General features: G+C 36.5%; 1 protein-coding gene across 4 annotated transcripts in view; it reads left to right on the top strand.

Annotated features, from left to right (window-relative positions):
- Nucleotides 1-14,598, top strand: part of LOC135104959 (IQ and AAA domain-containing protein 1-like) — a 528,680-nt gene that overhangs the window by 283,875 nt on the left and 230,207 nt on the right. For all 4 annotated transcript variants that reach the window (XM_064012787.1, XM_064012788.1, XM_064012790.1 and 1 more), the window contains 2 exons: nucleotides 2,067-2,193; nucleotides 11,842-11,968. In XM_064012787.1, the coding sequence (XP_063868857.1) occupies nucleotides 2,067-2,193; nucleotides 11,842-11,968 (254 nt within the window). The remainder of the gene's footprint in view (nucleotides 1-2,066; nucleotides 2,194-11,841; nucleotides 11,969-14,598) is intronic.

Below are 14,598 nucleotides of genomic sequence, written 5' to 3'. Positions count from 1 at the left end.
GTATTTTGAAATGTCTCCACCAGTTTGCTCACACCCACTCTGTACAAGTCCCTTATCCATCCATGTATGGAGTATGCATCACATTAAAGGGGGGGGTTCCACTCATACCGCTGTTTTAGACAGGGTAGAATCAAAAGCTTTTAGTTTCGTCAACTCCTCTCTTGTAACTAACTGTCCTCAGCCTCTTTCTCATCGCCTCAGTGTTGCATCTCTAGTTATCTTCTACCACTATTTTCATGCTAACTGCATGCTTTCCCTCCTCCCACAACCTCACTGAACAAGACTTTCTTCTGTCTCTTGCCCCTATTCTATCCACCTCTCTAATGCAAGAGTTAACCAGTAGCCTCAATCATTCATCCCTTTCTGTGGGAAACTCTGGAACTCACTGCCTGCTTTTGTAATTTCACCTTTCTATGGCTTGAATTCCTTCAAGAGGGAGGTTTCAAGACACTTATCTTTTAATTTTTTACCACTGCTTTGGACGCTATTAGGGGACCGGCATCTCAATGGTTTTTTTTTTTTTTTTTTTTAGATTTTTGTTGCCCTTGGCCAGTGTCCCTCTTACATAAAAAAAATCTGTGTTTCCTGTAGAGTCTACATAATCCCATTCTTGTCAACATAGTGGTCTTGAGCAAAGATAGTAAAGTCATATTAGCATTTATATTTATTGATATCTCTCAACCTCTGCTCATTTCCTGCCAAGCTGTTTATCTGAAGCTTCTTTTATTATCTATAACACAGTATAGTGTCTAAGCCTATACTTGCTGTATAAAAGGCATTTGATTCCTTCCAACAGAATGAGATCTTTTTGTGACTAAGTTTTCTGTGACTTACTACAAGACCAAACAAAACTTTGGAATGTAGAACTTGAATATGTAATACTTTTAACTTAATATCGCTTCCTTAACATATCAGAAGATGTTCAAAAGAAACGGCCCTCTTTCTCATTCTCATTCATTCTATCTAAGGCTTTCCATTTTCCTACTACAGTGGCTACCTCCCAATTTTTTTTTGTATTCTTATCTCTTATTAACAATATCCTATTTCCTTACCCATTTTTTCCCAAGTCTGTCATTTACATAATTCAAAAATATTTTCATCTCTCTCCCTTTCCACTTTTTTTTTTATTTATAGTTGTATGCACACAAATCCATGCATACCTAACTATCCCAGTTATTCCCACAATCTACAGTATTTTAAATCCTTCCTGCCTATGTGTGTCTTTTCCTTTTCATATTGTTGGGGACATAACTATTGCACATCCATCGTTTTTTCCTTTTGCTTCTGTCTTTAACACCACACCACTCTTATTTCCATTCCCTTTCACAGTTCTCTTTCATTTCCATTTACACAGTCAAACATTCCTGAACCTTTCATGTATTCTTGCATTCCTGTTACATCAGTTCTCCCTTTCCTAACATTTCTACTACATCTTGTATTCCTAGCTGCACTCATTCCATTCATATTGATTAAGTACACTCTTATCACTCTTCTCTCTCCCCTTAGGTGAGGTGGGGCTCCCTCTCTGCTTATAGTCATGTTGTCCTCCCCATAAAGGGGCCATTGGGAACTAGCAGGGTTAGTGCTGTGGTTCTGCCAGAGGGATATAGTTCATCTATCATAAGGGCAGTCATTATGAAAGTGACTGGCTGTAGTATGTATATGAAAAGCATCCTAAATAGTTTATAAAGACCAAAATAAAAGAAATAATAATGAAAGTAAGCCAATACAATATTAAAGAATAAAAACAATTTAAGGGATAAAAATACTGCTGATGGTTGCAGTGCCTCTCCCCTGCCCTGTCTGGCCCCACCCAGGAAAATATAGTAATAAGGTAAGTGTACATTGTGAAGGTGAGAGTGTGTTAGCTTACTCTCCCATAGAAAAAAAAAGCTTGTTGCCAGCATTTTTCCAGAACAAAGGTATGGTTCTTTTACAGAAGCGATGTACCATTACCACTGTGCATATTCCATTATGGGTCATTTAAAAGATGTATACTTGCATGTTTGTGTATATATTTGTGTGTTTTCCATGGTACACAGATTGAAAGTATGTTTGTATTACAGAAATGAAACTGGCAAATTCCCTGATTTGCCAGAAGAGGAAGAGGGAGGATCTTCAGCCATTGTGGGTCTAGTGCCACCAGATGAGGATGCCACCAGTGAGGATGCACGGTCCCTTGCAGAGAAGAAGGTAGGTTCCACCTTTTTAAGTAAGAAAACAACCCAGCTTCTTTGTACAAATGGTTCAGGATTTAACTTATGTCATATGTAAAAGTGTAAAGTTTAGGCCAGTTATGATATCAAAATAATATTGGCTGAACCTCTGATATGTTGGATCCCATTAATACAAATTCTTCTAAAGGGGGATGAGTGAAATGATGTTGATTTATTTTTTTTTATTTCCAGATATCACTCACTTTCAACAAAGTGCCATGCCTATCATTTTCTTTGCTGGTTTCTTTTTCTTTCATTTTCTTGTAAAAAGTGCTATTTGTTATGGTTCAAGTGTTTTTTTCAATACAAAGTGTTGAGCCAGCTCATGAGTGTTCCTACGAATAGTGATCTGGTGTAGAAGAGGAGTCCTGGTGAGCCCTAAACATTATTTATTGTGCCATATAACAACCATTTAACAGCTTATTTAACTGTAATTTATTGCATGCACAAAGTTACATTCATAAAGAGTATATATATATATATATATATATATATATATATATATATATATATATATATATATATATATATATATATATATATATATATATATATATATATATATATATATGTATGTATATATATATATAGTTATGACCAGCTTCAGCCCCTCTCACAACTTACACTGACTCAGGTCAGCTCCCCTAAGCTACCTCCAATGTAGCTTAGTGCAGGGCACAAATACAGTGAGTCTAGGCACCTACTGGTTCCCAGCAACTATCAAATCTCTGAGGCCACCATTCATTTTAATTCACTGATTGAGAAGGGAGTATAACAAACACCAACTCAATTCTCCAAGCTGGAAATAACCAATGAGCCACATTCTAGGGCACCAGGGTGAGATTAATACTGGACAAACTGTCTACAGTAATGAAACCACCCACTGTCCTACACAATTACACTCTATGGCCAGAGAGAAGCCTATGTACAATCTTCCAGAAGAAAGATTCCCACCTCCAATGAAATTGGTGGAATTCCAGGAAGAAAGTAGACAGCTGTAGTTTAGTTCAGAAAGTATACAATCCTCTGATTGGTCCTACTCACGACTGTGGGATCCCACACCTGTAGCATTTAACAAATACAACACAGAACACTCACAACACTTAGACCCACCAGACCCCACAACCAGATACTGCACTTGTGCAGAAAGGGAGAAGAGAACAGTGTCTGCTCCTGTCAAAATACAAGCACAAATATGATGGACAGCCAGACAGTACAGACTGCAGGTGGAGTCACTTATCCAGTCTGCAGAAGTAGCAGAATGCAGGGGCCCTGTTGCCCTTCAAATAATATTTGAATCCGCCCAGATAGTAGCCTCCCTTGGGGCCAAAATAGTACACGATATAATCCAGACTGTAGGGTCAAAATACTACACAATATAATCAAAATACTAAACCAGTATTCCACCTGTAGGTATAAAATCACTATATGCCCTCCCTATAAACACTATAATAGGCCTCTCTATGCCACATCTGCCCTGGTTGATATCCACTCTGCTACTGACTGTGGGAATGTCATTTACTCACCCTGGTGATGCCAGGCATAGGATGTGGGATTGGGAGAGATGGAGGGAAGGGGTAAGTGGAGTGGAGGGGAAAGGAAGCTCACCTCCCACCTCGTGACATGCTCCCATCACTCATCGCATGTCTCTCTCAGAATGAACACTTAAGTTTCAAAAATTCTAATGGAGCTGTTTGGAGGGCTAGGTGAAAGCTAATTACACTTTGGGGAAGAGCAGCTCCTCTGCTACATGATCTATCAATCTCAGCCTTCAAGAAGGAACAGAAGTAGGGAAAATCAGACAGGGAAGATAAATTTTGAATTTTATATTAAGTTACTATAACTCTGGTGCCTGGCTCGAATCTGTCAGCAACACATCTACACACACCCTTTCAACTCTTTCTCTTCTCCATGTCATCTTCCTTATCTTATTTATCTGTTTATTATTCTTCATCTCACTGTATATAACAGTATGTATATATATATATATATATATATATATATATATATATATATATATATATATATATATATATATATATATATATATATATATATATATATATATATATATATATATATATATATATATATATATACACACATATACACACATATATTCAAAACTTCCCAGACTTATGAACATCTAAGTTATGAACTTCCAAAGATAAGAACAAGAATCCCTGCACGTCAAAATTTTGTTTGTCTTTCCACTGTAAGTTCAAATTTCCCACACCTTCCGCCAAATCCAAAACTTTAGACAGACAGGAAATTAAGGCAACAGGATGATAGTTTGAGGGATTAGAATGATCATCCTTTTTAGGAACAGGCTGAATGTAAACAAACTTCCAGCAAAAAGGAAAGGTAGATGTTGATAGAGTTGAAAGAATTTGACTAGACAAGGTGCAAGCACGGAAGCACAATTTCAGAGAACAATAGGAGGAACCCAATCTGGTTTGTAAACCTTCTAAGGGTTTAGACCAGCAGGGGCATGGAAAACATCATTGCGAAGGATCCTAATGGGTAGCATGAAGTAGTCAGAAGGTGAAGAAGAGGGAGGAACAAGCCCAGAATCATCCAAGGTAGCAGTTTTAGCAAAGGTTTGAGTAAAGAGTTCAGCTTTAGAAATAGATGAGATGGCAGTGGTGCCATGAGGTTGAAATAAAGGAGGGATAGATGAAGGAGCAAAGTTATTGGAAATGTTTTTAGTTAAATGACAGAAGTCACAAGGGGAGTTACTTCTTGAAAAATATTGACACTTTCTATTAATCAAGTGGTTTTTGGCCAGTTGGAGAACAGACTTAGCATGATTCTGGGCAGAAATATAAAGTGCATGAGATTCAGGTGAATGAAGGTTGAAGTACCTTTTATTGGCCATCTCTCTGTCATGTATAGCATGAGGACAGGCTATATTAAACCAAGGTTTGGAAGGTTTAGGTTGAGAGAAAGAATTAGGAATGTATGCCTAAATGCCAGTCACAATTACCTCTGTTATGCACTCAGTGCACAGAGACAGGTGTTTGACATGGAAGCAGTAGTCACTCCAAAGAAAATCAGCATAATACCTCCTCAGGTCTCCCCAATTAGCAGAGGCAAAACACTAGAGGCACCTCTACTTTGGTGGATCCTGAGGAGGGATTGGAGTGATAGGACAAGATACAGATATGAGATTGTGATCAGTGAAACCCAAAGGAGATAATAGGGTGACAGCATAAGCAGAAGCATTAGATGTTAGGAAAAGTCAAGAATGTTGGGTATATCTCCAAGACGATCAGGAATACGAATAGGGTGTTGCACCATTTGCTCTAGGTCGTGGAGGATTGCAAAGTCAAAGGCCAGTTCACCAGGATGGTCAGTGAAGGGAGGGGAAAGCCAAAGTTGGTGGTGAACATTGAAGTCTCTAAGAATGGAGATCTCTGCAAAGGGAAGAGAGTCAGAATGTGCTTCACTTTGGAAGTTAAGTAGTCAAAGAATTTCTTATAGCTAGAAGAGTTAGGTAAGAGGTGTACAGCATAGATAAATTTAGAGGTATAAAGCATAGAGAAATTTAGTTTTAGAGTGACTCTAGATGCCAGATGGAAAACTCAGAAGATTCAAGGGCGTGGGCAAGAGAACAGGTTTAGTCATTGCGTGCATAGACTCAACACCCAGCTTTGGATTGTCATTTGCCTCAGACACCTGTGTTTCAGTGAGGAAAAGAAGAGGAGGTTTAGTAGAGGAGAGGTGGTGTTCTTCAGATTGAAAATTAGATCAAAGGCTGCGAATGTTGCAGAAGTTAATGAAGAAAAAGTTGAGGGGGGTGTCAAGACACTTAGGTTTGATACCAGAAGAGCAGTCCAACCATAATTTGTTTATTATTAGTCAGTACTATAAGATTAGGCCTAAGAATGGTACATCAGCTCCTAAAACATTTATTTAGCATATCGTCCATAAAAGAGCCACGGCTCAGTGGACTAGGGCCAATTAGCAATTGTACTGTAAGTGCATATAATTGTGTATAAAAACACCAATAAATATATCGGTATCAAAATGTAAATATCATTGCTGCAATGTTGCTTCTCTTGCCATCTTCTACCAACATTTTCATGCTAACTCTCCCTACAGCCTTGCTGCACAAAATTTTCTTTCTCTCATTCCTGTTCTGTTCATTTCTTTACTGTAGGAGTTAACCTGCATGCATTTCTTTCTCTGGCAAATTCAGAAACTCCCTGTATGCTTCTGTTTTTCCTCTTTTCTGCTTCTGTTTTTCCTTCTTCACTTCTGTTTTTTCCTCCTTCCTATGACTTAAACTCTTTTAAGAGGTAGGTTTCAGGACACTTACCCTGTATTATTTTATCATTTTTTGGCAATGCTTTGGGAAATAACATATTAGTGGGACTTTTTCCCTCAAATTTTTGTTGCCTTCGGCAAGTGGCTTTTTTATATAAAAAATAAATACAAAATAGTAAATAAATAGATAGTATCCAACAGACATTCATCTTAGCTTATCACCCAAATTTGAAAGGACTGGTAGAGAGGACAAATCAGAAGATTCTTGTGGCTCTCTGACATATTTATAGCTTACATGACAATTGGGAAGACTGGATTCTGCAGATAGTGGCTTGTATAAATGGTTCAGTATGTGAATCAACTGCAAAAACCCCACATTACATACTCTAAGATGTAGATAAGATGCTGCCATACAATTTGTTGGCAGGTCCTTCAAAGCCTGTGTATAATATAGACAATTATATGACACAACATCTCAGAGTCTTCACTGAAATACATAAAAAAGATTAGGGAAAAGTTCCTAGCCTCAAGAACTGAAATGATGACTCATTATCACAGGCGTGCAGCTCCTATCACCTTCAAAGTGGAACATACCGTGATTGTTCAGACATCTCCAAGGGAATCCAAATTGTTCCTAAAGTTCATGGATCCACGCTTAATTGTTCATGGGAGCCATGGTAATAAAGTCCTAAATCCTTATCAGTACTGTAGAAATAGTTGATAGCAACAAGTTAAAGAAGACTAAGACTGCTGATGCAATACTGGAGTATGTAGCTGTAGTGTGATCACCCTACAATAAAAAGGATGTAAGGAAGTTGGAGAGAGTTTAGAGAGCAGCAACGAAGATGGTACCAAATATCAGGGTTTGTCATATGAAGAGAGATTTGCAAAGTTACATCTACTAGTGTTGGAAAAAGGAGAAAAACGGGAGATGATTGCAATAAATAAAGCATATGAGAAAGTAGAGGAAGTGGACCAGAGTAACTTAATAGTTTGGGATACACAAGATACTAGAGGATATAGAAAGTGGCTGAAGAAGAGTGCTTGTAGAATTGATGTCAAAAGTATAGTTTCCCATAGAAGTATTGATGTATGGAACAGTTTGGATAAGGAGATAGTAAATGCAAAAAGTATATATGAATATGAGGCTAAGTTGGATATTACAAGATATGGAGATGGGACAGTATGAGCAAGCTCTTTTCCTGTAAAGCACAACTAGGTAAATACTAATCTACAAGCAAATATCAAGGATCTTCTTGAACATACCAACACTTCATACTGTGCTGAATTGGGCATTGTTTTGAATGGATAAATTTCTGTTCCTAGATCAGACACTTGGAGTTTTTGAAGTTTCTCTACACTTGGTTCTTTTCTATTAAGTCATTTCAAGTTGGAATCAGCTTGATGCAGGGGAGGAGCACATAACCCTTTCTTTTCCCTATGGCTGACATACGCACCACACATGAGCTGGGACAACTTACACCTTACAACTGTTCAATAAAGACAGCATTGAATACTATTATTTAGTTTTGGAAGCAGTTCTTGCTCTTACTGTTGTCGTCTTCCATGTTCCCTTTTTTTCTGCTTGAGTTCTGGTTGCTAAAAATTTCTCAGCATATGTTACTGCCCAGATAAAGTTCTTGAACTACTATGTGTCATCCTACTCAAAACTATCATTGTTATGCTTCCCGTTTTTGTTCTTTGTCCCCTTATTGGCAATGTTTGTGAAGTTATACTGACACATGCACTGACAGATGATGGTATCTTTGGTTATTTGTCCAAATGGTACAATGTTTTAAAGGTTTTGGGTCGCTATGTGCTTTACAACTTTTGTTATGTGATATCTACTAACCTTACTACTTTCCTTCACGTCTGCATGAGGTATTTGGTACTCACATGTCTTCTCATTTATTTCTTATTCCACTTCTTCTGAATATTTCTTTCAGTGCTTCATGAGGTTAACTTATGTTACTAATACATTCCAATCATTCTGACCTTACTTTGGTTTTTAGAGGAACCTCTACAGGAGTCTTTTTTCCCAGTTTGCTGGTCCCTATCCTTGTCACTATTTCTATCTTGATTGCTTTGTTCTTTAGTGTCATGAAAGCTCATCCATCTTTATATTACTCTTTGTGCTGACAGAATTGTTGAACAGCATGTTCAGTCTTCTCTTGCAAACAGTTAAAACACTATAACATGGTAAGGTACACTTTTTTTGCTTCAAGGACATGGCAGGTATGTGACCAAGTGATGTTAGGGCTAGTTGTGGTTGTTATAATTATTATTGTTGTATTAGATTTTCCTTCCCTTTTATCTTTTATCTTTCTCTTTATCTGGCTTATGTGTGCTGAGAGGTTAGGTGAAGGTGGTTGTTAAGTAAACCTATTTAATATTCATATTTGGAGGATGTAGAGAGGAATAGGAGAGATTGTATGTATTTCCTTCATTATCTATGTGGTATTACTATTACTTTAAAGTAACCTTTCTTTTAAAGTAATAAACATATTATTTGATAATATGTCAACTTTACTGCTGGTGGCAGTAGGTACTGGTGGCAGAGTGGTGTTGGCATCACTCGAGGAGTGTGGCTTGTTCGGTTGGTAGTCTTGCCACAAAAAAGGGCCATGTGTAAATCTTGTAAATACACAGAAACTGTAATGACCTGGTGTTTCCACATTTTTACTGAACTAAACATCACTAAAACAGAACCAGAAAAAGAAAAGGTTAGACAGATTTATGGATGGAGGTGATAAGTGGAAATAAGTAGGTACATTTTATACAGGGGACTGCCACCCATAGGCCTGATGGCTTCTTGCAGCTCCCCTTATTTCTTATGTTCTTATGTACTATATGGTGAGTACAGTGGTGACAAACTCAGCTGAGTTAACCTTACTGATTTCACCATAATATGCAGAAATGAAGTATGATACTGCATTTTTAGTCAATACTGATAGGATCAGTGCAGCCAAAACTGTTAGCAAAGAAAGTAAACTTGTTTTTTCCTGTTTCTTTAGGTCATAAACTGTCAAAGAGCCAATGCAGTGTAATTCACAAAAGCTTCACACAGACCAACACTTGTTACAACCAATACTGTTAACAAAGAAACTGAATAACTTTTTTTTTTCTTTATGGCATAAACTGTTAAAGAGCCAATGCTGTTTAATGCACACAAGCTTTGCATAGGAACACTGCTGTTGAGTTTTTTTTTTTTTTTATCAGAAGTTCAACCTTATATTTTATGGATAATGTACAGTATTTGCATTTTACACAATGAGAAGCTTTTCCTTTATTCACTGGAGCTATGGCTGGAGCTGAAACCAAGCAGGTTTAATAATAAATGTAGAAAAATAAATTGGAATGGTTTCCCTGTGTTTGAAAGTGATACCAGCTGTTTATGCAGCAAGCTGCTGCTTCTTCTTGTGACATGTTTTGCTTCTCAACAGTTCTTAGGTCATCCACTCCTTGCTTCTGCTATTCTTGTACTGCTTCTGTATCAGTGGAAATAGTGGTATCAGTACAGCTGCACTTATTACTCAACTTGTACAAATTTACTAGGTATTTTAAAGGTGATTAACTGTTTGGTTAAATGTATTCTAACTAACCTCTTAATAATCTGGCAAAATTACTAATCCAGTATTCTAGGGATCCTAATGATGCCAGATTAGTGATGGGCAACCCATATTATTGGAGCCATTTTAATTTTTAATTTTGAGTGAAAGATCTAGATGTGTTTGGTGTATATAGAGCAGTGTGAAGGAAAAGTTGTCTTTAGATGGCAGACTATAACAGTCCCCTTGTGTTGTGAGACATGAAGGAGAATGTTCAGAATGGTCACAACTTTATTGCTGTAAGTGCATATATGTGAGGGGGTGGGCACCTTGCCTACCTCATGTGTATATCTTACAATCCTTTCACCAGGCACATATTCCTCTTCCATTAGGCTTGCCACTGCAACCAGATACTCATTTAAGACCTCACTTGAAGATAGGTTTGGATGCTTTCAATGATTTGTCTTCAAGATGAATCTAGCCAATCATGACCACTGTACAAAATATTTAACTACAAAAAGACTTGTTGCTTAACCTTCTTTTGCATTCTAATTGGCTACATCGTGAAGACCTCTATTGTCTTCTGTACAACTTTATGCTCTTTGTATGTGTCACTGCTATCATGCCTACTCTTTTTTGATCCAGTGGATGGACAGTTCCTGTGATAAATTAAGCAAGGAAGGAGACTGATTGCTCCAGATGCAAGCTATCTTTTTTTCTTAATGTCACTTACATGGCCACATCATCTTTTGTCCAGTTATGTGACTCCCTAATTTAAACCACATGACTTATACTGGCTTTACTGTGTTCACCACAACCTATCGGAAACTGCTTTGTGGCACTCTACAATAGAGACATCTGCTAGTTAGACCAAACACTACATACAACACAGACTCCCTGTTGATCCTATTTCAAACATATTAATATAGTTGGGTATCCTTATAGATATCAATCAAATGTTTGGTGCAGTACCAATCCATACATGATTAAAAAGAATCACCATGTGATCAAAATGAAATTTTGAATCAAGGCCGTAATATTGGTTTCATGTGAAAATTTCCCTTATGATACATGACATTAACTTTCTATTTGATGAATGATTATATCATATGAATTCCTGCCTTTTAGAATTTTACAGCAAATCTATCATTTACTATCATATTAAGATTTGGACATCTGGACCTCCAAAGTTACGCATGGTGAAGTGAAATATACTATAACAGATTATAGTTGGGTCCTTTTGTTATGCTGTGCACATTTATTATTATAATAAAAAAGGAATGCCAGCTGAAATTACAAAACCACTGTATTGTCTTATGTGCTATAAACTACAGTATCTATGGGTATTTTATTCTACTTGTATGCATGATTAACAATAGTCATGTATTGCAAGATTCTTTCACTAAGCTTAGAGGTCACATTGATTCAGGGAAAATGAGTGCTTACTTGATGCCATTGCTGCCCTTTCCCTAAATGTACCTTTCTCCTTCCTCCTTTAAACTCCCAGCAGGCAGGGCTCAAAAGGCACGGGTAGTTTAATGAGATGTCAGTGGATCTTATTTTTTACTGTATTTCATTATACACTCATGGTTAAAATGAGTGGACAACTCTGGGCCAACACACTAAACCTTTATCTAAAGTGTTGAGATTCATTTAAAATATCAAATAACAGCTCATATACTATTACTGAGCTGCACATGCAGGCATATCATAAGCATGTAAAAATTATGTAATATAGTGTGGATATGATTGATATAGTTGGCATTGATGACTGACTTAACTGTACTAATAGTAGTTTTGGTGACCAGAGTGAGCGGGAGAGGGTGAGAGAGCAAGCTAAGCAGAAGAAGAAGAAAGAAGAGGAAGAACGTTCCATCTGTTTGCGTCCCTCTAGCTATGTGGCAGCCATGCAGGTGGCATGTGATCAGTACCAAGGTAAGGACACCAGTACTGTTGTTCCTCTCACCTGTATATCTTTTCAATCAATCAATCAATCAATCAATTGTTTATTTGTACAAAGTACAATTACACTAAAAATTTAAAGCTATAAGAGAGAAAAAAAGAAAAAAAAAGGAAAAAAACTTACAACCTAGCTCAGAAGACAAAATAAAATATAAATTAAAAGAGATATTAAAAACTTTAAAAGATAAATGAAATTAAGTAAAAAAATTAGTGTGTATGTGTGTACAAAGCATACTATATTAAACATATTTCATCAAGGAATTCACAGACATCACTATATGTAAGGCAGCAATCTATCTGACCATCACAGATACTCAAAAGTTATTCTGTTATTTCTGTTTGCCAGTATTGGTAGTCCTCTAAACAACATACCTTGTCAATAACCATAGTTAATATTACAGTAAAAAATTTTATAGTATTTAATGTTATAAGACTGCAGTATTGAATTCATGTTGGACAACATGTATGATGAATTCGATGGCAGAACATTTCTGAAAAATTGTGATATTTGTCGCTCAGGATGTCTCAAACCTGTAATGAAAAACACAGCATTCCTTTTTCAATAATCTGACGAACAGATAGAAAGTTCACAATATGGGGCAGTAAGTGAGAGCGCTTTCGAGGGTGCAAAGCAAGCAGTCTGCAGCAACACACTTGCCATGCCACACTCAACTCCTTAGTTCTTGGGTCATCAAGATTCCACAACTGACAACCATACAGCGACGTACAATGGCTATTAAACAACAACACCTTAGATTGCCATGAGGTAGAGTAAAACTGATGGATAATGGCATTTGTTCTCACTTTCATGTCCCTCATAACCGGTTCAAGATTGACTAGACTACCATGAGATGATATTAGGTGACCCGTTTTTAACTCTTAACGTTCTGTATAGTGTGACCGTACATCTTGATGCATACACTGTCCATAAAAACATCTGAATCCGAAAGAATAATTAAAACACATTTATTAGGATTAAAATTTAAACTGAACTGGGTAGCATATTGTTCACAAATCTTCACCGTCATACTCAAAGCTTCACATGATGGGCTAAGAATAACTATATCGTCAGCATAAGCAAACGCATTGCAGCAAATGTCACCCATATAACAGCCAACCTTACTATTGTTTAGATTCTGCATTAAAGAATTTATGTAGACAGAGAAAAGTAGAGCACTCATTACACCCCCTGGCTTCACACCATTACAAAGCTTAAACAGATCAGAGTTAACACCATTCCAACTTACAACAGCAGTGCTAATCAAATACATATTGAGAAGCAAACGAACTATTAGAGGACAAATATCTCTTTCTATAAGTAAGTTAAACAAATTGCTATATTTCACTCTATCAAATGCCTTAGTGGCATCAAGTAACAGCATATACACATTAGATCCACGCATTTGATAATACTGAATAGTTTCTGTAACTAGATAAGAACACAGCAAGGTAGAGTAAGACTCCTTGTAGGCAAACTGCAGATGAGATGTCACCATTTTATCTTTTATAAGTAAAATTAATACATGATCTATGATTTTACTTACAATTGAATTTAATGTGATAGCACGATAATTAGAAGAATTAAAACGAGGATTTTTGGGAATGGGCTCAATAACTGCTTTGTTAAAAAGAGCATCTGTGCTGCCGTATTGCAACATTGCTGTTATTAGATGACTTAGCTGTGTATATAATAGTTTAGTACCATTTATGAAATGATTGCTACTAATGTTATATGTTTTGTCCTTTTTATTTTATTTTTTTCTCTATCTATATTTCATCTTACTGATAGGTATTTGCCCTATCATAGTAACACCATTACTCATTCTTTTAACAATTACTGAGCATGAAAAAAAATAATAGGTGTTTTGTAAAAATGCTCAATAAAAATGGGATATGCACAAGTTCATTCACTCTTTAAGGGAATTAAACTGTCACTCAAAATTATAATGCCTGTGTTAAAAAGAACAGCTAGTATGAAAAGAAAAGTTACACCTGTAAGTTTTGGCTTCAACTATTAAATTGCCACTTTTTTTCTTAGTTATCTCCGTCATCTATCTATTCAAGCTGAATTAAAAGCAAGCTCACTTTGGTTTAATTATTATTATTGTACATATTGGTTCTATGTACTAAGTAATAACTCTTAAGATGATGTGTCAGGAGCAGAAACATAAGTGAAGTGACAACTACAATATTTCCTTGAGCATGGGTTGAATAGTCATAGTAAGTAAATATCTGATTTATTAAGCCAAGAGTTGTTAGTGGCCTGTCCTATCATGTTTGGATTCCAGAGAAATGAATTCCTAAGAAATCTGATCTTTGTGCTTAGTTTAACCCAAACACACCCATCTCTTGCCTAAATATTTTGGCCTTCAGAACTCATCTCATACTCGAGGAAATATAGTATATTGCAAAACTATAGTAAACTACTTGACTTATTTTATATTATGGTATGAATGGCCTTTGTTGATGAAACTTCTGCTGTTACCCTAGACATATTAAAAGCTTTTGATAGAGTCTGGCACAAAGCTTTGATTTCCAGACTACCCTCCTATGGCTTCTATCCTTATCTGTAATTTCATCTCAAATTTCCTTTCTGACCATTC

Source organism: Scylla paramamosain, chromosome 11 (assembly GCF_035594125.1).
Source record: "Scylla paramamosain isolate STU-SP2022 chromosome 11, ASM3559412v1, whole genome shotgun sequence".
Classification (NCBI taxonomy): Eukaryota; Metazoa; Arthropoda; class Malacostraca; order Decapoda; family Portunidae; genus Scylla; species Scylla paramamosain.
This window is presented reverse-complemented; position numbering and strand designations above follow the sequence as displayed.